Here is a 26,591-nt window from a genome sequence, read left to right as displayed (position 1 = left end):
GGATGGTATGTTGCCTCCCTGGTGCCAGGGTCAAGGATGTCACTGAATGGCTGCAGGGATTTTAAAGGGGGAGGGCAAACAGACAGAGATCATGGTACATATTGGTACCAACGACATAGGTAGAAAGAGGGATGAGGTCCCGCAAGCAGAATTTAGGGAGCTAGGAAGCAGATTAAAAAACAGGACCTCAAAGGTAGTAATCTCTGGATTACTTCCGGTGCCATGCCTAGAAATAGGAGGTCAGTCCAGATGGACAGAGTAGATAGTCAGAAGCTTTTTCCCAGGGTGGAAGAGTCAATTACTAGGGTACATAGATTTAAGGTGAGAGGAGAAAGCTTTAGAGGAGATGTGCGGGGCAAGTTTTTTATGCAGAGGGTAGTGAGTGTCTGGAATTCGCTGCCAGAGGAGGTGGTGGAAGCAGGTACGATAGTGGTGTTTAAGAGGCAGCTTGACAAATACATGAATAGGATGGGAATAGAGTGATATGGACCCTGGAGGTGCAAAATGTTTTAGTTTGACAAGCAATATGGTCGGCGCAGGCTTGGAGGGCCGAAGGACCTGTTCCTATACTGTACTTTTCTTTGTTCTTTGTTCTTCTTTGAATGTGTGGCTGGAGAGATGGTGCAGGAGGGAGGGCTTTAGATTTCTGGGACATTGGGACCGTTTCTGGGGGCAGTGGGACCTGTACAAGGTGGACGGGTTGCACCTGAACTGGAATGGGACCAACATCCTTGCGGGGAGGTTTGCGAGTGCTGTTGGGGAGGGTTTAAACTAACCTGGCAGGAGGATGGGATCCTGAGAGGAGGTTCAACAGGGGGAGATGCACAGCCAAAATTAAAAGAGAGAGCAAGTGAGTCTGGAAGGCATAGAAATTATTGGCCAGTTAAGGCACAAGGGAGTTTGACAAGGTTGGATGGTATTTAGGAGTCTGATGAATAAGGCAGATGAGTTGAGGGCACAAATTAACACGTGGAAATATGATGTCATTACAGTCACAGAGACATGGTTGAGAGAGGGGCAGGATTGGCAGCTCAATATTCTAGGATAGAGGGTCTTCAGGCAAGACAGAAGGAGGTAAAAGAGGAGGGGGTGTCGCAATATTGATCAAGGAATTAATTACAGAAGTGAGGAGGGATGACATCTTAGAAGGCTCCTCAAATGAAGCCATATGGGTAGAACTGAAGAACAAAAAAGGAGCAATCCCAATGCTGGGAGTGTACTATAGGCCCCCAAACAGTCAAAGAGAAATAGAAGAGCAGATATGTAGGCAAATTTCAGACAAATGCAAAGATAATAGTGGGGGATTTCAACTTCCCCAACATTAACTAGGTTCGTCATAGTGTGATAGGTTTAGAGGGAGCAGAATTCTTAAAATGCATCCAGGAGAGCTTTTTAAGCCAGTATGTAGAAGGTCCTATAAGAGAGGGGTCCTGGCCTTAATTTTAGGGAATGAGCCTGGCAACTGGTATAGGTATCAGTGGGGGAGCATTTTGTAGACAGTGATCATAACTCCGTTAGATTCAACGTTGTTCTGGAAAAGGACAAGGATGGTCCAGAAATCAGGGTTCAAAATTGGGGGAAGGCCGATTTTAATAAGATCAGATATGATTTGGCCGGAGTGGACTGGGAGTAGCTACTTTTAGGTAAATCTGCATCAGAGCAGTGGGACTCATTCCAGAAGGAAATAGGGAGAGTACAGGGCCAACATATTCCAGTAAAGATAAAGGGTGGGACCAACAAATCCAGGGAACCCTGGATGTCGAGGGAAATACAAGAGTGGATAGAGAGAAAAAGGGAGGCGTATGGCAGAAACTCAGGGCTCATAACAGCAGAAGCCCTAGAGGAGTATAGAGTGTGTAGGGGGGAACTTAAAAAGGAAATTAGGAGAGCAAAAAGGGGGCATGAAAAAACATTGGCAGGTAAAATAAAGGAAAATCCAAAGTTATTTTACAAGTACATTAATAGTAAGAGGATAACTAAGGAAAGAGTAGGGCCCATTAAGGACCACAGTGGTAATTTGTGTGTGGAACCAGAAGACATAGCTAGGGTTCTAAATGAATATTTTGTGTCAGTGTTCACAAGTGAGAGGGATAACGTGGGTATGGAAATCAGGCAGAAGGACTGTGGTATAATTGAAGGAATTAGCATAGACAGGGAGGGGGTTCTAAGTGGTCTGGCTGTCTTAAAAGCAGCTAAATCTCCAGGCCTGGATGTAACGTATTCCAGGGAGTAGATAGCAGGGGCACTGGCAATAATTTTCAATTAGCACTCTGGCCACAGGAGAGGCGCCAGGGGACTGGAGGACAGCCAGTGTGGTACCCTTATTCAAGAAGGGAGGAAGAGGTAAACCAGGGAACTATAGGCCAGTCAGTCTAACCTCAGTGGTGGGGAAACTATTGGAAGCAATTCTGAGGGACAGAATTAATCTACACCTGGAGAGGCAGGGATTAATCAAGGACAGTCAGCATGGTTTTGTTAAGGAGAGGTCATGTCTGACCAATTTGATTGAATTTTTTGAAGAGTTGACCAGGTAGATGAGGACAATGAATTTGACCTGGTCTACTTGGACTTCAGCAAGGCTTTTGATAAGGTCCCACATGGGAGACTGATAGTGAAGGTAAGAGCCCATGGGATCCAAGGCAATTTGGCAAATTGGATCCAGAATTGGCTGAGTGGCAGGAAGCAGAGGGTGATGGTTGAGGGGTGTTTTTGTGACTGGATGCCTGTGTTCAGTGGGGTTCCACAGGGATCGGTGTTGGGTCCCTTGCTGTTTGTGGTATATATAAATGATTTAGACTTGAATATCGGAAGGTTGATCAGTAAGTTCACGGAGGACACGAAAATTGGTGGGGTAGTAAATAGTGAGGAGGATGGCCTTAGATTACAGGAGGATATAGACGGGCTGGTCAGATGGGTTGATCAATGGCAAATGGAATTTAATCCTGATAAGTGTGAGGTGATGCACTTGGGCAGGACAAACATGGGAATACACGATGAATGGTAGGACCCTGGGAAGTACCGAGGATCAGAGGGACCTTGGTGTGCATGTCCACTGGTCCCTTAATGTAGCGGGACCGGTAGATAAGGTGGTTAAGAAGGCATATGGGATACCTGCCTTTATTAGCCAAGGCATAGAATATAAGAGCAGGGAGGTGATGCTGGAACTGTGTAAAATGCTGGTTAGGCCACAGCTAGAGTATTGCGTGCAGTTCTGAAATCCGTATTATAGGAAAGATGTGATTGCACTAGAGATGCAGAGGAGATTTACCAAGATGTTATCTGGGCTGGAGAGTTTTAATTGTGAGGAAAGATTGATAGACTGGGTTTGTTTTCCTTGGAGCAGAGGAGATTGAGCGGGGACATGATTGAGGTGTATAAAATTATGAGGGGTATAGATAGGGTAGACAGGAAGGAACTTTTCCCCTTGGTGGAGGGGTCAATAACCAGGAGGCATAGATTTAAGGTAAGGGGCAGGAGGTTTAGAGGGGATGTGAGGAAGAATTTTTTCACCCAGAGGGAGGTGGGAATCTGGAACTCACTGCCTGAAAGGGTGTTAGAGGCAGAAACCCTCATAACATTTAAGGAGTATTTGGATGTGCACTTGCGATGCCATGGCATACAAGGCTATGGGCCTAATGCTGGAAAATGGGATTAGAATAGTGAGGCACTTGTTTGACCGGCGCAGACTCGATGGGTTGAAGGGCCTTTTTCTATGCTGTAGACCTCTATGACTCTATGACACATACTTGCCATGCCATTGACACCCACATCCCATCAAATAATAAAACATATACAATGAAAATCATGCTGCTGCACGAAATGTGATGGAGTAGACCATTGCCGTGCAGAAACAACACATTTACTGCAGGGACCGCTCTGGAGGAGAGATAGTGCGGTTTGGTGCATGCTGCACCTTGCCATCTTGAGGGACAGCCCTTGCCACCAGCCATACGGTGAGCAGCTGAGGAGCAGGAGGAGCAGAAACAAGAGGAAGGGAAATTGGAACTTAGACAGCCCCTCCCTGCCCGGTTGCACATGAAGAACTAATTTGGGTGTGATACCTCAGCTCCATTACCCCATTCACCAACAATCTCACACTCCTTATCTTCCCTCTGTCACTGGCCAGAAGGTGAAAGTAAAAGCTAACACAAGATAAACATTCCAAACCAAATTTATAAATGGAATCATTCCATCCAGCACAAAACATCAACTGATCAACCTTGTGGCTGTCTGTGTCTCCCTTTGCATCCCCTAGTGCTCCAATGACGTTGTGCCAGTGGCTACAGCTTGACCGATGAAAGGCTGCTGACTCAATGGATTACGGATGGCATTGTAGGATACCTCAAGAAGCTCTGGGCCTAGAAGGCTCAGCATCACATTGCACCAGCCCTCAGTACAGGCAGCAGCAGTCTTCACTGGGGGCATGAGGAGCCATGGATTTCTGGCTGTGAAAAATGCTTTCTCTTTTCACTCCTAGAATAGACCAGCTCTAATTATTAAAATCTGCACCCCTTGTTCTGGACTCTCTGACCAGACAAAATAGTTTCTTTCAATGTTATAAAATTCCTTTATCATCTTAAACACCTCATTTACATTACCTTCTCAGCTGAAGGGAATACAGGTCTAGTCTAAGCAATTTGTCCTCTTATTCAGCCCTTCCAGCCTGTAATCATTCTGGTGAATATGCTCTGCAGCCTCTCCTGAGCCAATGGGTAGAATTTTCCCCCTATCTGGGGGAAAGTGAAGGCGCACCTCCAATCGGTGCCCCCAATCGGGGGCGCGCTGCCATTTTACGTGGGCGGGCCAATTAAGGCCCGCCCAGCATGACGTCTGCAAGGAAGCGCTATGTGCTACCTGTGTGGGCTGGGGTTTGCGCATGCGCACAAAAGAGCGCACTCATCTCCCTGAGGCTAAGTGCTGCATCAGGGAGATCGGCTAAACATTAAAAAATGTTAAAAACAGAAAAAAAAAATTCCCTGACATGTCCCCTCATTTGACACTGTCACATGAGTTGGGACATGTCCATCACTTTCAGTTTCATTTTTATTAAAAATTTATAAACATACATGAAACCTCATCCTGCCCGTGTTTGAGGTTTCATGCTTTTTCCAATGCCCGCCGGGGATCCCGGCCTGCCCGCCAACCTTAAGGTTGGACGGGCAGGTCCACTAATTACATTAATTACTTTGTCAGTGGGCCATTGACAGGTCAGCGGGTGCACAGCTGATTCGGCTGAGTCCCCGCCTACCTGAAAATGGAAATGAGACGGGGTGACGTCGGGAGTTCCGCCCAATGTCATTCCACATCATTTTACGCGTTGGTGAGCGGGCCCTGCCCCCTGCTCGCCGAACGGAAAATCCTGGTCAATATGTCCTTCCCTGAGGTGTGGTACCCAGTACTGAATGCAATGCTCTAGATGGGTCATACCAGAGCTCTATGCAGCTGTAGTTACTCATCACTAAATCCTAAATGGCCTGTTTCCTTGTCAACACTTAAAACATATAGAAAATAGTTCTGAATACATTGTAGAATCATTGCATTTACCGCTGTTTCAGATTTAGAAACATGAAACCTTGTCAAGATCACAGAATTGTTAGAGTGCAGAAGGAGGCCATTCGGCTCATTGACTCTCTGAATGAGCAACTCACCTACTGCCATTTTCCCACCTTCTCTCCATAACCCTGCACATTCTTCCTTTTCAAATAACAGTCTAATTCCGTTTTGAATGTTTCAATTGAACCTGTCTCCAACACACTCTCAGGTAGTGCATTCCAGACCCGAACCACTCACAGCATAAAATAGCTTCTCCTCATATCACTTTTGCTTATTTTGCTAATTACTTTAAATCTGTGTCCTCTCGTTCTCGACCCTTTTATTCGTGGGAACAGTTTCTCCCATCTACTCTGTCCAGACCCCTCGTGATTTTGAACACCTCTATCAAATCTCCTGTCAGCCTTCTTTTCTCCAAGGAAAACAGTCCTAACTTCTCCATCTATTTTCATAACTGAAGTCCCTCATCCCTGCGACCATTCTCGTGAATCTGTTCTGCACTCTCTCTAATGCCTTCACTTCTTTCCTAAAGTGTGGTGTACAGAACTGGACACAATACTCCAACTGAGGCTGAACTTATGTCTTATATAAGTTCAGCATAACCTCCTTGCTCTTGTACTCTATGCCCAATTAATAAAGCCTAGGATACTGCATGCTCTCTCACCCTGTGCTGCCATCTTCAATGATTTATGCACATATACATCCAGGTCCCTCTGCTCCTGCGCCCCCTTTAGAATTGTACCCTTTATTTTATACTATCTCTCCATGTTCTTCCTACCAAACTAAATCTGCATTGAACTTCATCTGCTACCTGTCCACCCATTCCACCAACTTGTCTACGTCCCTTTGAAGTTTGATATTATCCTGCTCACAGTTCAGAATACTACCAAGTTTTGTATCATCTGCAAATATATCATTAATATATATCAGGAAGAGCAAGGGTTCCAATACTGACCCCTGGGGAACTCCACTACAAACCTTCCTCCAGCCTAAAAAACATTCATTAACCATTACTCTCTGCTTCCGATCACTCAGCCAATTTTGTATCCATGTTGCTACTGTCCCTTTTATTCCATGAGCCATAACTTATCTCACAAGTGTGTTTTGCGGTTCTGTATCGAATGCCTTTTGGAAGTTCATGTACACCACATCAACAGCATTATCCTCATCAACCCTCTCTGTTACCTCTTCAAAAAACTTCAGTAAGTTAGTTAAACATGATTTTCCCTTAAGAAATCCATTCTGGCTTTCCGTAATTAACCCACATTTGTCCATGTGACCATTAATTTTGACCTGAATTATTGTTTCTAGAAGTTTCCCCACCACCAAGGTTAAACTGACTGGCCTGTAGTTGTTGGGCTTATCTTTATACTCTTTTTAGAACAGGGTGTAAAATTTGTAATTCTCCAGTCCTCTGGGACCACCCTTGAATCTAAGGAAGACTGAAAAATTATGACCAGTGCCTCCACAATTTCCACTCTCAGTATCCTTGGATGCATCTCATCCGGTCCTGGTCTCTTATCAACTTTAAGTGCGGATAACCTATCCAATAACACCTCTGTATCAATTTTAAACCCTTCTAATGTCTGAATTACCTCATCTTTCACCATGACCCGGGTAGCAATCTTCTTCCTCGGTAAAGACAGATGCAAAGTTTTCATTTAATACCTCAGCTATGCCCTCTGCCCCCATGTGTAAATCACCCTTTTGGTCCCTAATCAGCCCTACCCCTCCTTCTACCACCCTTTTATTAATTGTATGCCTGTAGAAGATTTTGGGATTCCCTTTTATGCTAGCTGCCAGTCTCTCGTCATACTCCCTCTTGCTTCTCTTATTTGCTGCTTCGCCTCCCCTCTGAACCTTCTATATTCAGCTTGGTTTTCAGTTGTATTTTCTAACTGACACCTGCCATAAGCACGCTTTTTCTTCCTTATCTTAATTCCTATCTCCTTTGTCATTAAGGGAGCTCTGGATTTGTTTGCCCAACATTTCCCTTTTGAGGGAATATACCTTGATTATGCCTGAAGCATCTCTTCTTTGAATGTAGCCCATTGATAAGCTATCGTTCTTCCTGCTGACCCAGATTCATTCTTGCCCCATTGAAGTTGGTTTTCCCCCAGTTAATTATTCTTACTCTGGACTGTTCTTTGTCCTTTTCCATAGTCAGCCTCAAGTACATGATGCAATGACCACTGTTCCCTAAATGTTCTCCTACTGACACTTGAGCCACTTGACTCACCTCATTCCCAATAACCAGGTCCAGCAGTGTCACCTTCCTCATTGGACCAGCACTCGCTTAGCAATAACTTGCTTGCTGACGCCCAGTTTGGGTTTCGCCAGGGCCACTCAGCTCCTGACCTTGTTACAGTTTTGGTTCAAACATGGACAAAAGAGCTGAAAACCCGAGGTGAGGTGAGAGTGACTGCCCTTGACATCAAGGCCACATTTGACCGAGTGTGACATCAAGGAGCCCTAGCAAAACTGGAGTCAATGGGAATCAGGGAGAAAATTCTCTGCTGGTTGGAGTCATACCTAGCACAAAGGAAGATGGTTATGGTTGTTGGAGGTCAATCATCTCAGCTCCAGGACATCACTGCAGGAATTCCTCAGGGTAGTGTCCAAGGCCCAACCATCTTCAGCTGCTTCATCGGTGACCTTCCTCCCATCATAGGGTCAGGAGTGGGGATGTTCGCTGATGATTGCACCATTCAGCACCATTCATAACTCCTCAGATACTGAAGCAGCCCATGTCCAAATGCAAGGACTGGGCAATATCCAGGCTTGGACTGACAAGTGGCAAGTAACATTCATGCCACACAAGTGCCCGGCAATGACCATCTCCAACAAGAAAGAATCTAACCATTGCCCATTGACATTCAATGGCATTACCATCACTGAATCCCCCACAATCAACATCCTGGGGGTTATCATTGACCAGAAACTGAACTGGACTAGCCATAGAAATACTGTGGTTACAAGAGCAGGTCAGAGGCTAGGAATCCTGTGATGAGTAACTCACCTCCTGACTCCCCAAAGCCCGTCCACTATGTGCAAGGCACAAGTCAGGAGTATATGGAATACTTCCCACTTGCCTGGATAAGTGCAGCTCCCACAATACTCAAGAAGCTTGACACCATCCAGGACAACGCAGCCTCGCTTGATTGGCACCACATCCACAAACATTCACTCTCTCCACCACTGATGCACAGTGGTAGCAGTGTGTACCATCTACAAGATGTACTGCAGGAATTCACCAAGGATCCTTAGGTAGCACCTTTCAAACTCACGACCATTATCATCTAGAAGGACTAGGGCAGCAGATATATTGGAACACCATCACATGGAAGTTCCCCTCCAAGTCACTCACCATCCTGACTTGGAAATATATCGCCGTTCCTTCACCGTCGCTGGATCAAAACTCTAGAACTCCCTCCCTAACAGCACTGTGGGTGTACCTACACCACATGGACTGCAGCGGTTCAAGAAGGCAGCTCACCACCACCTTCTCAAGGGCAATTAGGGATGCACAATAAATTCTGGTCTAGCCAGTGAAGTCCACATCCCATTAATGAAGAAAAGTCTCTTGAACACATTCTCGGAACTTGAGTATTGCTGAAAAAAGACATTTTTTCAAAGCTTTTTGTCTTGCACTCATCAGGACAATGGCAAGAATACCAATGTCAGGGGAAGCAATAACTTTTATACTGCATGAGAAGAGAGTGCTGATTGGTTGGCAAGTGGACTCTGGTTGTAGAGTTGTTGCCATGGAGAATGCACCAATTAATGATGACTGACAGTTAACTGCCAAGCATTGTTTGAAATTTAAACCAGGCAGCTTGACTCTGGTTGATCAAGGCATTGCTCTGTGGAATGAACCAGCGAATGGCTATCACACAAATGAGTAATGTGGTATATGAATTTCAGTGCCAGTGTGATGCTAGGTATGTAGGCTGTACGCCCCAAAGACTGGCGGATCGTATCAAGCAGAGTGTCCCAGCTGCTGTTTGCAATGGGCAAGGTAGAGACCGTACCCCACCAACCTGTGCTTGCAAAACTCAAAACAGTGTCCAACATTAGATGTGATTCTGCGATTAGACAACATTTGCTAAATAATCCAGTGTGCTAAAAATTATACTGACAACCAATTTAAGCTGTCAGTTGGGCTCACAATGTGGCAGATTTACGTGTGCTGGAAGCTACATATATTAATACACAGGGCCCTGTTCTTTGCAGACAGAAAGAACATGTACACACATTGCACCTTTTTCAGCTAAACAAAATAAGTGATAGTCATTCACTGGTTCATTCCTCAGGGCAATGCCTCGACCAATCAGAGTCAAGCTGCCTGGTTTAAATTTCAAACAATGCTTAACAGTTAACTGTCGGTCACCATTAATTGGTGAATTCTCCATGGGAACACCTCTAAAATCAGAGTCCACTTGCCAACCAGTCAGCACTCTCTTTTCATATAGTATAACGTTGTTGCTTTCCCTGACATTGGTATTCTTGCGATTGTCCTGATGGGTGCAAGACGAAAAGCTTGTCTTCCTTCAGCAATACTCAAGGTTTGTACTACCAAACAACTATTTGTTTTTTTAAAATTTGTTCATGGGGTGTGGGCATCGCTGGCTAGGCCAGCATTTATCACCCATCCCTATTGGCCTCATTCAAAGGGCATTTTAGAGCCAACCACATTGCTGTGGCTCTGGAGTCACATGTAGGCCAGACCAGGTAAGGGCAGCAGATTTCCTTCCCTAAAGGATGTTAGTGAACCAGATGGGTTTTTATGACAATTGGCAATGGCTTCATGATCATCATTAGACTTTGTATTCCAGATTTTTTTTACTGAATTCAAATTTTGCCATCTACTATGGCAGGATTCAAACCTGGGTCCCCAGAGCATTACCCTGAGTCTCTGGATTACCAGTCCAGTGACCATACCACTATACCACTGCCTCCCCTTATGTTCAAGGGACTCTTGCCGCTATTATCCCAGTCTATATTTGGAAAGTACCCCATTGTAAGTACTCTATAATTTGTGCACCTCTCTGTAATTTCCCTACAGATTTGTTCCTCTACATCCTTCCCACTAGTTGATGGTCTATAGACTACACTGAGCAATGTAATTGCACCTTTTTTGTTCCTGAGCTCGAGCCAAATGGATTCTGTCCTTGACCGCTCTGGGACATCCTCTTCCTCCAGCACTGCAATGCTCTCCTTAATCGATACCACCACCCTTCCCCTTTTCCTTCATTTCCTGAACACCTTGTATCCAGGGATATTTAACACCCAGTCCAGACTTTTTTGATCCAGGTCTCTGTTATCACCAGAACATCATATTTCCACATGGCAATCTGTGCCTGTAACTTCCCAATCTTATTTACCACACTCCGTGCATTCACATACATGCATAGTAACCCTGATTTAGACTATTACTTTCTCCATTACTCTGACCTCACCTATTAACTTACTATTCTCTATTCTAGTGCTTTCTGTCTCTCCCAGTATTCTGTGCACCCTGGTATTCTTCTCTGATATATTCTCCTGGTTCCCACACCCCTACTGAGTTAGTTTAAACCCTCCCCAACAGCACTAGCAAATCCCCGGCTCTATTCAGGCACAACCCGTCCGGCTTGTACAGGTGCTACCTCCTCCAGAGCCGGTCCCAATGTCCCAAGAACCTAAAGGCCTCCCTCCTGCATCATCTTTCCAGCCACGCATTCATCTGTGTTATCCTCCTTTTCCTGTATTCACTTGCATGTGGCACTGGGAGTAATCTGAAAATTATTACTTTTGAGGTCCTGCTTGCTAATTTTTGACCTAGCTCCCTAAATTCTGAATGCAGGACCACATCCCTCTTTCTACCTATGTCATTGGTTGTGCTGTGGACCATGACTGCTGGCTGTTCACCCTCCTCCCTCAGGCTGCTCTACAGCTGCTGAGTGACACCCTTGACCCTGGCATCAGGGAGGCAACATGCTATCTTGAAATTATGTTTGCGGCTGCAGAAACGCCTGTCTGCTCCCCTAACTATCAAATCACATATCACCATGTTTCTTCCAGTCTTCCTTGTACCTCCTTGTGCAGCTGAACCACCCGTGGTGCTGTGGACTAGGCTCTGGCTGCACTCCCCGGATGAACCATCACTGTCATCAGTATTCAGAACTGAATACTGGTTGGAGAGCGGGAAGCACTCAGGGAACTACTGTACCACCTGCCTGGTCCTTTTTAACTGCCTGGTGATCACCCATTCCTTCAGTCCCTGCATACTCTGAATCTCTGGAGTGACCATATCTATAAATGTGGTATCCACATAGCTCTCAACCATGTTTTGGATGAAAAGGTGTTAGAATACAGGTTGATTTCAGTATCTGCTGCTGTTACTGGGACACTGTGCTGATCCCTTTGCCATTAACTCTGATCTGATGCTGTGGTTTTCGCAGGTACCTGTTTTGTGCCCTTTCCAGGTAAAGAACTTTCTTCTTTTCTTCTAGTTCTGGCTTTTCCTTTGCTGCAATGATATTGAGTAGCTGGTCCTCTAACCCTACTGTTGTTATCATGAAGTTCAGGAGAGTGACCTGAAAAATCAAAGACATCACTTTGAGATTGGAACTGTTCCTGTCCGTAGTTTAACTTTACATAGCGAATAACGGAGACGAGATCATCTTTTGTTTTTACAGATATTCTTCAAAACAATAATGGTGGCAGTGTGTTAGAGTTCACTCAGGAAGTCCAAGTTACTTTTACATGCATGCTTTTGAGCGTCTTTTAGTTTATTTTAACTACCTCGCTCTGAATGCTGGCTCAGGGAAATCTCCCAAAACTGGCTCCAGCACTGCATCCCCTCCAAGACCATGAAATCTTCCCTGAGATATTGTGCCCAGGAATGAATGCCCGGAGATTGCCAGGTAAGTATTGCATGGCAATTGCTCAGGAACTTTAAACTTCCAATGGGCAATTATCCTGCACTGGGAACCATCAAAATTCTGATTTAATCGCAGTCTTCAGGTGGTTCCGACTGTCTTATGGAAGTTATCCAGGAAAAGTTAGAAGCATTAAAACCACTTCCAACTCCTGGGTAATCACAGAATCACACAGTGCAGAAGAGGCCCTTCGGCCCATTGAGTCTGCACCGACATGTGAGAAACACCTGACCTATCTACCTAATCCCATTTACCAGCACTTGGCCCATAGTCTTGAATGTTATGACGTGCCAAGTGCTCATCCATTTAAACGCTGTGAGGCAACCCGCCTCCACCACCCTCCCAGGCAGCGCATTCCAGACCGTCACCACCCTCTGGGTAAAAAAGTTTTTCCTCACATCCCCCCTAAACCTCCTGCCCCTCACCTTGAACTTATGTCCCCTCATGACTGACCCTTCAACTAAGGGGAACAGCTGCTCCCTATCCACCCTGTCCATGCCCCTTATAATCTTGTACACCTCGATCAAGTCACCCCTCAGTCTTCTCTGCTCCAGCAAAAACAGCCTAAGTCTATCCAACCTCTCTTCATAACTTAAATGTTTCATCCCAGGCAACAATTTGGTGAATCTCCTCTGCACCCCCTCCAGTGTAATCACATCCTTCCTATAATGTGGCGACCAGAACTGCACACAGTACTCCAGCTGTGGCCTCACCAAGGTCCGATACAACTCCAACATGATCTCCCTACTTTTGTAATCTATGCCTCAATTGATTAAGGCAAGTGTCCCATATGCCTTTTTCACCACCCCACTAACACGCCCCTCTGCCTTCAGAGATCTATGGACACACACGCCAAGGTCCCTTTGTTCCTCAGAACTTCCTAGTGCCATGCCGTTCATTAAATACTTCCTTGTCAAATTACTCCTTCCAAAGTGTAATGTGAGAATGGATGTTTTATTTTTTATATTTTTGGGAAATATTGTGTTATTCTATAAAAAAAAAAGGCTGTGTGTGTGTGTGTGTGTGTGTGATTTAATTAAGTAGGGCAGAGATTGATAGGAGTCAAGTTGTCTGGGGTTTGAAACATGAAAAGGATTGAGGTGTTCAGTTTGAGGTACCAGTAAATAGATTAGATCCACCTTTGCATTTTTAGATAAATTGAGACTTTGTTTGAATATGAAAGGGGAATCAAAGGTAAAAAGAAACATGTTTGCATCTTGTGGGAATTCATAGGTAAATAGTAGTGGGTACATTATATTTTATTGACCCAAAAACAAAGACAAGATAGAGACATGAAAGATTTTATATTTGGAAGGATTTGAGTTTCAAAGAGGTATGAGAACAATGGAACCCGAGATGAAAGGAAAAAAGGCATTTTAGAGTTACTGTGGAGAGCTTAAGATAGAGAGACAGCGAAGCTGTTTAAGCTTTGAACTATAGCTATGGAGCTCTGGGCTGGGAGAGGATGTCATTTGAGCCAGCCATAAAGTCAAGCCAGCAAAGTCTTGGGGCAGAATTTTACGCCTTGTGGGATGGTGCGCACCTGACCCAATCGGGTATAAAATAACGCAAGAAGACGTCAGGTGAGCCTCCTGACATCATCCCATGCAATCTTCAGGTCAGTGGGCATGCATGGGTGTTGGAGCTGTGCCCACTGTCAATTAAAAGGTCACTTAAGACCATTGAAAACACAACTGAATCCAATTTTACGTTGCCCGTGCGATTTTGTGCTCACCGCACGGGCAAAACAAGCAGGTGGTTAGCCCACACCTTGCAATACATCATCCCAGGGTGGGATAAAAAGGGTCAGCAGAATTGCCAGTGTAAGTAGTGAGGAGTTTAGGAGATTGGTTGCTAATTTGCTGCTTCATCTCTGTTCTGAGCTTCATTTCAGGACTCATTGGTGTCTCCAAGGCCCCTGGAGGATTTCGACCATGTGGACCCTTCCAGGTTTCAGACAGCCTTCCGTTACCCTGATAATGGGGATTATGGTCTCCACTGGAGGCACCTCCTCTGAGGAAGAAGAGAGGGGCAGTAGGGAGAGGAGGCCAGGTGTTCCAATGCAGCTTCCATGGAGCGACCTGTGGGAGGAGAGGTGCAGGCACAAGGGGCGCTGGGCCAGCAGGAAGTCCAAGGCGGAAGGGGCTGCAGAAGACGCCACTATCCTGCTGCCAGGGTTCACAGGTGGCAATGCAGCTGCCTCAATATATCTCAGGTGCAATACCAAAGGAGGCTCCGCCTCTGCAGGGAGACAGTGACCTTCATTTGCCAGGTGATTGGACCTGAGATCAGCTCTGACTGTGTGGGTGGACACCCCATGCCAGTGGCTCTGAAGGTCACAGTGGCCCTCAACTTCTATATCTCCGGCTCTTTCCAGGGGTCAGTGGGGGATCTGTGTGGAGTCTCCCAATCAGCTGTCCATAGTTGCATCAAGCTGGTGACAGAAGCTCTGTTCAGGCAGGTAATGACATTTATTCATTTCCATACGGATGAGGCCAGCCAGGCTGAGCGAGCCAGAGGCTTTGCAGCGATTGCTGGGTTCCCCCATATCCAGGCTGCAATCGATGGCACACATGTGGCCATTAAGGCGCCAGCGGGTCAGCCGGGTGCCTTCGTTAACAGGAAGGGATTCCACTCCATGAACGTGCAGATAGTGTGTGACCACAGGATGCAGATTCTACAAGTCTGTGCAAGGTACCCTGGTAGCTCCCATGACGCTTACATCCTGAGGCACTCCCAGGTGCCGAGGCTCTTCAGTGCTCCAGCCCGACTGGATGGATGGCTGTTGGGTGACAAGGGCTATCCATTGAAAAGGTGGCTTATGACGCCTCTCCGTCACCCAAGAACAGAGGCAAAGCAGCGGTATAATAGGAGTCATGCCTCCACAAGGGCGGTGGCAGAGAGGACCATAGGTCTTCTCAAGTTGTGCTTCCCATGCCTGGACCGTTCAGGGGGAGCACTACAATACCCCCCAGAGTGGGTGTCACTGATAGTGGTTGCATGCTGCACTCTCCACAATCTGGCACTGGCAAGGGGGGGCCCACTGGAGGGAGAGGATCCTGAGGCAGCTCCACAGGCCACAGATGATGAGCCCAGTAGTGAGTCAGAAGAGGAGCATGGTGAGGAGAACGCTGATGGCGTGGAGCCAGACCTCAGTAACCTGCAGGGAGGCAGGGATACCAGGGATGCCTTGATCCAATGTTCCTTCAGCTAGGCTGCTAAACATCAGCTTCCACCTCATGCCAGGGCTGTTGTCTCCATCCCAGATGTCTGAAATGACCCTTTCATTTCAACACAAAGAACACCCAGTGCCTGTGCAATAAAGTTCAGAGCCATCACATACAGCATTACACACAGGCGAACCCCGCACCAATAAAATAAAAAGGTGAAGCATACTCAGGCCATGACGACAAAAACAAAATTTATATCATTTTCACAATCCAGACAAATTAACATCACCTTCTCTGGTCTTCATTCCCAGACCAGTAAACATAAACAAAACATTACACAACAGAAGATCACCCATGACCAGTCCCTCTTGTGCTCATGGTGCCTTAAACTTAGGTTTACAAGTGCTACATCTTGGTACACCCCTTCGCTGGCACTGGCATTGGAGACAGCTGCTGGCCCTGCTGTGTGGTTGGTCTTGATGACCTTGGCAGTCATCCTCTGGCCAGTGGAGCCTGTGCTGGCCCCGCCTGGGTGGGAGTGACCAGTGCCACGGCTGGCACCTCCCCAGTCGCTGCAGCCTCAGTCACTGGCAGAGGGGCGGAGGAGCTGCTGCCACCATCCAGAGCGCCCTGAGAGGAGCCCGCAGAGATGACAAGCAGCTCATGCACCAACGTGAGGTCGCTCTGGACCTCCCTGCTCACTATTGATGGACGGGCACCTAGCTGGGATACTGGGTGCCTCATCCATCTCCCACTGACACTGACCACCTGAAGTCAGTGCCTGTGTGAGGGCTTGCAGGTCCCTGGAGCTGCCTCTCCATGAGAGTCACCACTCACTCAATGGAGGAGGCAGTGCGCTCAGCCATGAGGGTCAATGCAGTGCTGACGCTCCACATAGACTCCTGCACAACAGAGACCATGACACATATACCCTCATGGATCTCCACCAGATTCTCCCGCACATCCCGCTGGACATCCAGCATCTGCCGCCTAATGGATGACTCCAGAGACTCATCATCTGCCTTCGACTGTGCATCGCCCTGGTCTTCAGCAGTCCTCCGACTGCTAGCATCCTGGGCGCTCTCTGCCTCCACCTGCTCCTCAAGCAAGTGTGAAGTGCCCTCACCGCTGTGCTCTGACATTCTAGCCACTGATCTAATACCCACCGAGATGCTGGTATCTGCGCTGGTGCCTGCTTCAGAGAGTGGGTGTGACACAGGTGCATGTGAAGCCCGCAGTCCTCTGGCATCAGGGGTGTCTCTTCAGGGTCCAGAGAGCAAGTGTGTGCTGGTGAATCTAAGGGAAAATAAGGACATGTCATTAGTTTAAGTCATCACACTGTCACTGTGCATGCCAGGCACTCTGGTGAGACAATGGAGATCTGCATCATGGTGGCCTCATCTTCTAACGGTCAATGGGGACTCCAGTTTTAAGGCTCCCATCAATGAAGAGACTACACAAGAATGTTTGCACCATCCAGAACTCTCACCTCTGTGCACCGCACTCTTACCTTTGTCAGAGACCCCTGCCTCTCTGTATCCGGTTGACTGACAGGACTCTCTGTGGCCAGTTGACCGAGGTGCCTGGTGCCTCTCCAGCTCCAAGGCATCCTGCTCAAATCTGGTTCGGGTGAGGAGGTTTGAGGACCTCTGCCTATCCGTGACCTCTCAATGTGGTTATGGCTCGTGTTCTCCTGAAAGGACAGAGGAGCATTGATGAGTCCACTCTCTACCTGCAGCGCCATTGCATCCTGGCCAATCCCAGCTGAGGAACACCTCGCAGGGCACATCCGAGTCGTGGCCCTCGAGCCGCAAGGCACTCAGTCCAAGCAGCCAGGGCTCACCCCCTTGGCCAGCTCCAGCATCATTGACAGTCGGCACTCAGACTCTAACACCCCGGAGCTCCATGGGGGGGACGGCCAGACCTTAAACACTTCACCACACTGATCCATGCCAACACGGTACTCACCCATGCCAAGTGCAGCAGGTCATTAAACTTTTTGCAGAACTGCCCCTATGTGCACCACACAACATCGTGGCTGCTGACCTGCACTGCCACCTCCTCCAGGAGGACTACGAGGCACTCGTCCAAAAACCGGGGCTGGGGGGAGGAGGGGTGGTGGTGGGGCGGGTTGGGGGGGCGGTGACCTGCCCTCCTGGCTGGCGTCTCCAGCCGCATGTGATGCCATAACGTTGTGGTTCAGAACGCTGCAGATATGTTCTTCCCTGGCAGCCTTCAGGCTGCTGCCTGTGTCGTTTTTAAACCAATGGGTTGCCATTGGACCCAGCGCCTGCCCGGCCATTCCTGACCATTGGGTAGACAAGTTTCACGCTGGATGGGCCTTAATTAGCCAACGAGTGTGAAGTGGCGGCTGGGGGCCTATTGTGGAAGATGCCCTGATTCCTGCATGATCCCAGGGCACGCCAATCGTGCATATCCGCCAAGGGCAAAATTCAGGCCTTGGGCTGCAATAGGCAGTTTTATTCTGAAATGGATTCCAGCGCAAAGTGGATGTGGTATGCCTTTGTTGCATCTACAGCAGTTTGCCTTGTGTAACATTACTGCATTTTTTCATAGTTAACATCTATAATGGAGTGTTGCAACGGGGTGTCTACTGGTGGGTTTGACCAAGTAAAGAGTCTTTTTGGGGAATGTTTTGTAAGACTAACCTTAATTGTGTAACTGTAATCTTGTGTGCTTAATATTCTTGTCAATAATCTTGTTAATAAAAATTTAATTCTAATGTTTAAAAATCCCAGTAGTGTCACTAGACTTACTGCTGAGACTGTCATCTTCTCATTTTTCAGAATACAACAAGAGGGGGTGGCCCCTAAACTGAGCTTCCCTCTGGGATATGGTTTGTGCAGCTATTAATATCGGCTGTGTTCATAACAGTAACAAGAGCACTGACTCGCCCGAACCCACCCGCCAGACACCCCTCCCACCCTCCTGATTCCCCCCGACTACCCCCATCCACTCCACTAACCACACCCCCCTGACTAGCCCCCCCATCCCGAACTATACCCCCACTAACCATCTGATGACATAACCCCCCCCTCACTGAGCACCAGAGCCCCCTCCAACTGAACACACAACCCCACCCCCACTGAGGATCTGACACCCCCCACTGACTGTTCAACAACCTGCCCCACCTCCCCATCCTACACACGTCTCCCTGGTTTCTCTAAGTGGTTGGACCTTTAAATGTACCTGCTCTATGGCAGCAAGTGCCATAAAAAAGTAGTGTCTTCCTTACCCTCAACTCGACACAAGCCTCGGGAACCCGCGGGGCCCCTCACCCCCTCGGGGACCCGCGGGGCCCCTCACCCCCTCGGGGACCCTCGGGGACCCGCGGGACTGTTCACGCCCCTCGAGCCTGCCCCTCCATTCAATAGGACCATGGCTGATCTGATCATGACCTTGATTCCTGCCTGTCCCCCATAGCCCTCGACTGCCTTGTAAATCAAAAAACTCAGCCTTCAATAAATTGAAGTGACCCAACCTCCACTGCTCTCTGGGAAAGAGAATTCCAAAGACTAACAACCCTCTGAGGGAAAAAATTCCCCTTCATCTCCATCTTAAATAGGAGCCCCCCCTTTTTTTAAACTGTGACTCCTAGTTCTAGATTCCCCCATGAGAGGAAATTTCCTCTCAGCATCTCCTCAAGCCCTCTCAGAATTTTATATGTTTCAATAAGATCACTGCTCAGTCTTCTAAACTCCAATGAGTTTAGGCTCAATCTACTCAGCCTTTCTATATAACACAACCCCTTATCCCAGGAATCAGCTGGGTGAACCTTCCCTGAACTGCTTCAAATGCAAATACATCTTTCCTTAAGGAGACCAAAGCTGTTCACAGTATTCTAGGTGTGGTCTCACCAATGCCCTGTACAGTTGTACAAAGACTTCCCTCCATTTGTACTCCATCCCCCTTGAAATAAAGGCCAACAGCAGAGCTGAACCAGTTCCTATGGTATACATGATGTCACAGGTACTGACATGTGGTTGTGCGTATATGTCCACATACTGTCACAAACTGTCACCAACTAAGCGAGCAGACAGGGTGATGTGCACACTGGCCACCATCAATCTCCACCAGTGACACAGGAAGACTCACTCCTCATTTTCTCACTCCTACTTGTGCTCCATTTCTCTTTGGTGTCTTCAGAGCCAACATGGCTGATATGAGGGATTCACCATTTTGGTGAGAGCTCCCTCCAGTGGTGAAGTCCATTAGCACACCAGCTTGTATTCAGCACCAAACCAACTATGGCTGCTCCTGCCTGACATTAACACATTAGCAGGGCTACCTTGACTGAAACCTCTGGGAGGTAATGAGGGTTTCGAAGCCGGGTGGTCATGTAGAGCTTGAAATCTCTAGAATATTGTACGCTGGTCTCTCCGAGGCGAATGTAATCCATCCCTCTTTGTTTGAATGTTTGCTTCAGCAGCAATGGCTCCAGAATGGGATCAAGCTCTTCTGAAAGATTTTCAATTAGAACTGGATTTCCAAACTAGAAGATAGAAATGCACAATTTAGACACTGGGGAATGTTAGTAAGCAGAAGGCTGTCTGGCTGGGGTATCGTGCCTGTTTCGTTCTGATCGGATGACCATGAAAGCAGCACAAATATGATTTTCATGATTTCAACTCAGTTCTCAGGGTGTGTATATCTAATCAGAACACACAAATGTGGCATCAATTGACCCCATGTTCAACGGTCTATAGATAGAGCTGGTATGGATGCAAGGGAATGAAACATGTCACATTTCTCACTCTGCGATGGTGGATGCTGTTTTAATTTCAGGTCAACGATTAAGGTTGGGGGTTGTCAGAGCAGAGCAGAGGGAACTCTACATTCATAACCAGGAAAAGCTTAGTGTGAACAGGAGCTGGAACACCTCAACATGCAAAGTCCATGTGAAATTCCCAATCGTTGGAATTGAAACAAAATCCAAGCCCTAGGGTGGAGAGAGTGAAAGGCTTGTGTGGTAAAGCTGCCAGCTGGCATTTCTGGCTGATTTACCAGGTATGTTTGTGCAATTTGTAATGTGCTTATATTCTGAGTGTTAGTAGTAGCTGCATGCGCCCATCTAAGGGAGGAGAGCAAAATGGCAGCAAAAAGTCTGAAAGTTGTTTGATTTGATTTTTGCTTTTGTAATAGTTGTTTCTTGATATCTGGAGTTGAACAGAAAGGATTTCATGTTTGACTTTTTTGAGCTTGCTTAGTGCTGATTGTGAACTCTCCTTATCTGTTTAATGAATGCAAGTCTTCATATGGAGTCAGTGGGAAATTTGGTAAAAACAGTATGATTAATTGATGGTGTTTTATTACTTCTGCTTTAGAGAGATTTGGAGGTCTGATACTGACTTTGAAGTTTAACATCCTTCAGCTGGGACAGACACTAAGCTGTGATGTCCAATGGGATACTTCTATATCCCAAGATTTTTACATCTCCAGCCCATCTCCCTTTGATTTGTTTATTGTGTCTTTCAATCACATCAATCTACAATTGATTACCCTCAGCAAACAACTCATTAATTTGTTATAGGGATAAAATGGGGAAAGATAGAAAATGAGTTGCCAATGCGCTAGAACCTATTTCACACCATTGTGCAAGGAAAAGATCTATCCTGATTGGTGTTAATTTTAGTGCGTTATTTACACACATTATTATCTGAGAAAATTATTTTTGTACTGTTGAGACTTTTCTTCATTCTTTCATGGGATGGTTAGCATTTATTGCTCATCCCTAGTTGCCCTTGGGAAGGTGGTGGTGATCTGCCTTCTTGAACCGCTGCAGTCCATGTGCTGAAGGTACACTTACAGTGCAGTTAGTGAGGGAGTTCCAGGATTTTGACCCAGTGACAGTGAAGGAATGACGATATATTTCTAAGTCAGGATGGTGAGTGACTTGGAGGGGAACTTGCAGCCGCTGGTGAAAGGAGTGAATGTTTATGGTAGTGAATGGGGCACTGATCAAGCAGGACGGTGTCAAGCTTCTTGAGTGTTGTTGGAGCTTCACTCATCCAGGCAAGTGGGGAGTATTCCATCACACTCGTGACCTGTGCTTTGTAGATGGTGGACTGGCTTTGGGGAGCCAGGAGGTGAGTTACTCTCCACAGATTTCGCAGCCTCTGACCCGCTCTTGTAGCGATAATATTTTTATGACTGGTCCAGTTATCTTCAGGTCAATGGTAACTCTCAATATGTTGATAGTAGGGGATTCAGTGATGGTAATGCCATTGAATGTCAAGGGAAGATGGTTAGGTTCTATCTTGTTGGTCATTGCCTGGTACTTGTGTTGTACGAATGTTACTTGCCACTTGTCAGCCCAAGCCTGGATATTGTCCGGGTCTTGCTGCATTTGGACATGAACTGCTTCAGTATCTGAGGAGTCACAAGTGGTGCTGAACATTGTGCAATCATCAGCGAACATCGCCACTTCTGACCTTCTGATGGAAAGAAGATCATTGATGAAGCAGCTGAAGATGGTTGGGCCGAGGACACTATCCTGAGGAACTCATGCAGTGATGTCCTGGGGCTGAAATGATTGACCCCCAACAACCACAACCATCTTCCTTTGTGCTAGGTATGACTCTAACCAGTGGAGAGTTTTCCTCTGATTCCCATTGACATTGGTTTTGCCAGGGCTCCAAGGTGAAAGGCTTTATAAAGCTTAATATAAATTTTTACATGCAGGGTCAGCATTGAGCAGCTTCTGGTTATGAGGTAGAGCATAGAGCCGCCTCTTCAGCAACAATTGACCTTGAATCTGTGATGAAAATAGCCTTTGCTATTGTACCAGTGTGAAATGTGACATCAGTTATTCCCCATTGTCCACAGCAGTGTATTGGTAATGTCACTGGACTAGTAATCTAGAGGCCCAGGCTAATGCCCAGGGTCACGGCAGTTGTTGTAATTTAAATTTGATTAATAAAATCTGGAATTGGAAGATAGCTTCATGGTCACCATTACTGAAGCTATCATTGATCGAAGTAAAAATCTATCTGGTTCACTAATATCCTTTAGGGAAGGAAATCTGCCGTCCTTACCTGGTCTGGCCTACAGGTGACTCCATACCCACTGTAATGTGGTTGACTCTGAACTGCCCTCTGAAATGGCCTAGCAAGCCACTCAGTTCAAGGGCAATTAGGGATGGGCAACAAACGCTGGCCTTCCCAGCGACACCCACATCCCATGAAAGAATAAACAAATACAGTTCTCTGTAGTTCGCTAATCATTTGGTCAATTGATGCCATCAGGTACACACCTTGGGGGTTGAGCTGATAATATGGAAGTCAATGTTTTGTTACCCTTAAGGCCATCAGAGACAGAATCGTGTGATTAAAATACACCATGGGCATTGTCATTTTCAGCCTGCCCTTGTGAAACCCAGAATGCACCATGACTGTGAGACACAAGCGGTTACAACAACCAGGAATCAAAATGATTTCACTGATTGCTGAGTTTTATACAGCTTTATCAATTAAATACTAATTCTCAATGCACTATTCTTTGTGATGAGTTTTTCTGTTATGATGGGACTGGCAGTGGGACACTTTGATGTTGAAGCTGGGGTCGGTGTGTCTGCATGACAAATGATCGCTTGCTCATTGTGGATATATATTCCAAATGTACTGAAAAGAACAGTTAAGACATTTTTTGAAGCTGACACTAAATTAAGTGAAGCATTGTAATCTAAATAAATATGCTGTTTGTGCTTTGTCTAATTTTGCTTAACAAACATGATTCAGAACCTTTAAACTGATTCATGTTCTGTCAGTGTGGTATTCACTCTCAATTGCTAAGTTATGGTAGGATAAGGAATAGGGTTAGGGTTCATGGTTTATTGTTAATCCAGAGATCGGGTAACATGGGTACTCTGATATTATTTTGTTATGATATACTGAAATATTTTTGAATTATCCACCCCCCCCCCCCCACCCCCCCAAGGCCACACCAGGGGTCAGTTAGTGATGGGAGAATGACCTTGACCACTCCTCTCCCCACAGACATATGTTTCTTAGATGTGGTGATGGACTGAATTGTAAGGGGATTATTCAGACAAGAGTTTACAGGAATGTTACCTGAATGCAGTTCCCCAGGGTGCGGATACAGTCAGACTCAGTAAGTTTGCTGACGTGAAGCTTGTTGGATTTCTCCATGTTTTTGACCCACTTGTTAGCCTGACCCTGAGGGTCAATCATGAGTGGCCAACGCTGGGCCGAGGTGACGATGATGGCGTTATCCACTGAAAATCTGAGTGGACAGGAAAATTGTTTGAGATATTTGAGCCATTGAATTCTCACATTCCTGCCAGAACCTTTGGAAAGAAATGCTTACGTGTCCCGTGGTAGTCCATGCAATTGCCACTCCATGATGTTCACAGGGTCCCCCAATGTATTCAACAGGGAGAAGACACTGGAGACTGGGATCTGTTTCTGCATACACATACTCAACCATTCTCCCAACACATTCTGCAAAAGAAGAACAATATCAACCCAAAAGATGAAACCTTTGCACGATGCAGCTCCTGCAGCTAAAACAGAGAAACCTGTGCTTAGTAATAACAAATCCCCATGTGTCATATACATACCAAAGGGGGATTTTATGGAGGTGATGGGTGTCTCTGCTGCCAGCTGGAGAGACCTGCGCTGCCTCCCATGGGAAGGCCCAGCAGTGTTACAGGCCAATCAGGCATTGGAGAGGTTAGCGGTGGCCCTTCCCCAGGATCCAGGACCCCGAGGGAGGAGGTCCCGCTTCACCACGGCTGCATCTTCCTCCCCAGGACAATGGGGGTTTCCTCTTGGTGACACAGATCTCACCAGGGGCATAGCCGTGTTCAATTATCGCCAGGCCTTTCAGAAACAGCAATGGAAGCTGAGGGAGTATATGCTTCACGGACATTTGTGCTCCTGATACAGAAGCAGCTACTGAGACCCTGACTGGTGCAGTTCCCAATTATTCTGGAAAGGGATACTGAGTGACCATTCCCTCACACCACTCTCCAAGTTATGGAAATACTGTGTGCAGACTGCTGTGTGTCCCAACGTCCACTGGTCAGACTGGCAGGGATGGAATGGGTCCAATGTACTCAGTTCTGTAAGATGCTGTGTCTCAGCTTCTGAAATGATTGGATTAGACTGATCGTAAGGATATTAAAGCAGGAATTATATTCCACAGATATAATAGTAAATAGAAACCAAACATTATTCTTTATTCTGTTTTCAGCCACACGCCGAATTAGATTAAACATTTCTGATGAAATTAAATATCTTGCCAGTGTGCCTCACCTGCCGGAATTCTGGGGTGAAGGGACCGAGATAAGCTACCACACTGGAGCTTACTAACACATCACCAATAATGTTCTGGTACGTAGTTTCCAGATGTTCTGAAATATTTGTCCAACGTTCTTTCTCACCTCCCAGGCCATTGATGAGCTTCTCAGCACGTTCCAGCTTCAACCTGAAAACAGGGCTTTGTGAGGAGTGATACAAGCAAAACCTCAAAATGACCCAAAGAAGACGGCAAGATGCTGATCGAACCCATTCTGGACCCTGTGTTTCTGACAGCACTACCCCCTATCCCTCTCCCAGCTCTGAAGCCCACCCTGCCCCTTCGACACCCACATGACAATCATGGAGCTCTCCATTATTAAGATCTTGTGCATTTGCTTGTTATAAGCTTCCATAGATTGTGTAACTGGGACATTTTATTTGGGTGGGGGTTGGGGTGTTCTGGTTGATGTTAGGATGGGGATTCTAGATTTTGGAACAGGACAGCTAAAGGCATCCATTTGTCATGCAGGAGATTCGCAGACCTCTGTATGTCAGTGCAAAGGCAGAGCAAGCCTCGGGGTTTGTAGTGATATTACAGCCCCTGAGCCTGAAGGTAGAGGTATTCAAATCCCATTCCCAACAGTCCTGCTCAGTGAATGTTAGAACCCCAGCTCAGAACTCTGGTAAACTAAATATGCATTTATTAAGAACCTGTCATAACCACAGTGTGTCCCAAAGTGCTTTACAGTTTATGAAATACTTCTGAAAAGTAATCACTGTTGTAATGTAGGAAACACACAGCAATAGCCCACAAACAACACCCCCCTGCCCCAACCACAGGAGAAAGTAGAGAATTTTGGTTAAATGTTTCATACAATGTGGCATTCCCCCAGTACTACACCGGAGAGTCAGCCTAGATTCTTGACTCAAGACTCTGGGCTGAAGCAGACTGACTGAGAGGGACTGCTATCCACTGAGCCACTGACAGCACAGCTCCTTCTGAAGATAATGAGAAGTTTGGTCACTAGAAGGCACAGTACAATTTAGTGTTTTCAAATGATGGGATAATAATGAATTAGAATTTGTCACAGTCTGGTGAATAGACTCAGGGGAAGCACAGCTGCTTGAACCTATTTCTTGAAGTTGACACACACACAGAGATGGTACAGGTTAATGGTTCTCGACCGTGGTATATAGTGCATGATATTAAGAAATGAAGGGGACTCACTGTGTCAGTTTGATGCTCTCTTCCAGCTGTTTCTTTTTGGTGAGTTTTTGTGCGAGTTGCTTCTCGAGGAGCTCTAGTTTTGTCCGGATCTCCTTCAGCTCATACCTCTTCTTGTTCAGTTTCTCCATTTGGATTATTAGTTCCGCCTCTGCTTCCATCAACTTTCGCTGTTTGGGGGCAACAATCTGAAAGAGGAAACGCACACTCACACCAGTCACCAGGCAGCCGCGGCACCCACACCCCCCGTCACCCACACCCCCCGTCACCCACACCCCCCGTCACCCACACCCCCCGTCACCCACACCCCCCATCACCCACACCCCGTCACCCACACCCCCGTCACCCACACCCCCCCGTCACCCACACCCCGTCACCCACACCCCCCGTCACCCACACCCCGTCACCCACACACCCCGTCACACACACACCACCCGTCACC

The 26,591-nt window shown here is 46.7% G+C and overlaps 1 protein-coding gene across 1 annotated transcript in view; it reads right to left on the bottom strand.

The window, feature by feature from the left end:
- Nucleotides 1–26,591, bottom strand: part of LOC144687508 (dynein axonemal heavy chain 3-like) — a 706,779-nt gene that overhangs the window by 200,819 nt on the left and 479,369 nt on the right. Inside the window, exons 40-45 of the mRNA XM_078553740.1 lie at nucleotides 26,153–26,337; nucleotides 24,940–25,111; nucleotides 23,990–24,123; nucleotides 23,734–23,905; nucleotides 19,953–20,156; nucleotides 11,998–12,128 (exon numbers count right to left, since the gene is read on the bottom strand). Coding sequence (XP_078409866.1) covers nucleotides 11,998–12,128; nucleotides 19,953–20,156; nucleotides 23,734–23,905; nucleotides 23,990–24,123; nucleotides 24,940–25,111; nucleotides 26,153–26,337 — 998 coding nt within the window. The remainder of the gene's footprint in view (nucleotides 1–11,997; nucleotides 12,129–19,952; nucleotides 20,157–23,733; nucleotides 23,906–23,989; nucleotides 24,124–24,939; nucleotides 25,112–26,152; nucleotides 26,338–26,591) is intronic.

Source organism: Cetorhinus maximus, chromosome 12 (genome assembly GCF_964194155.1).
Source record: "Cetorhinus maximus chromosome 12, sCetMax3.hap1.1, whole genome shotgun sequence".
NCBI classification, from domain to species: Eukaryota; Metazoa; Chordata; class Chondrichthyes; order Lamniformes; family Cetorhinidae; genus Cetorhinus; species Cetorhinus maximus.
The sequence above is the reverse complement of the archived record's forward strand: the minus strand, read 5'-3'. Positions and strand labels throughout refer to the sequence as shown.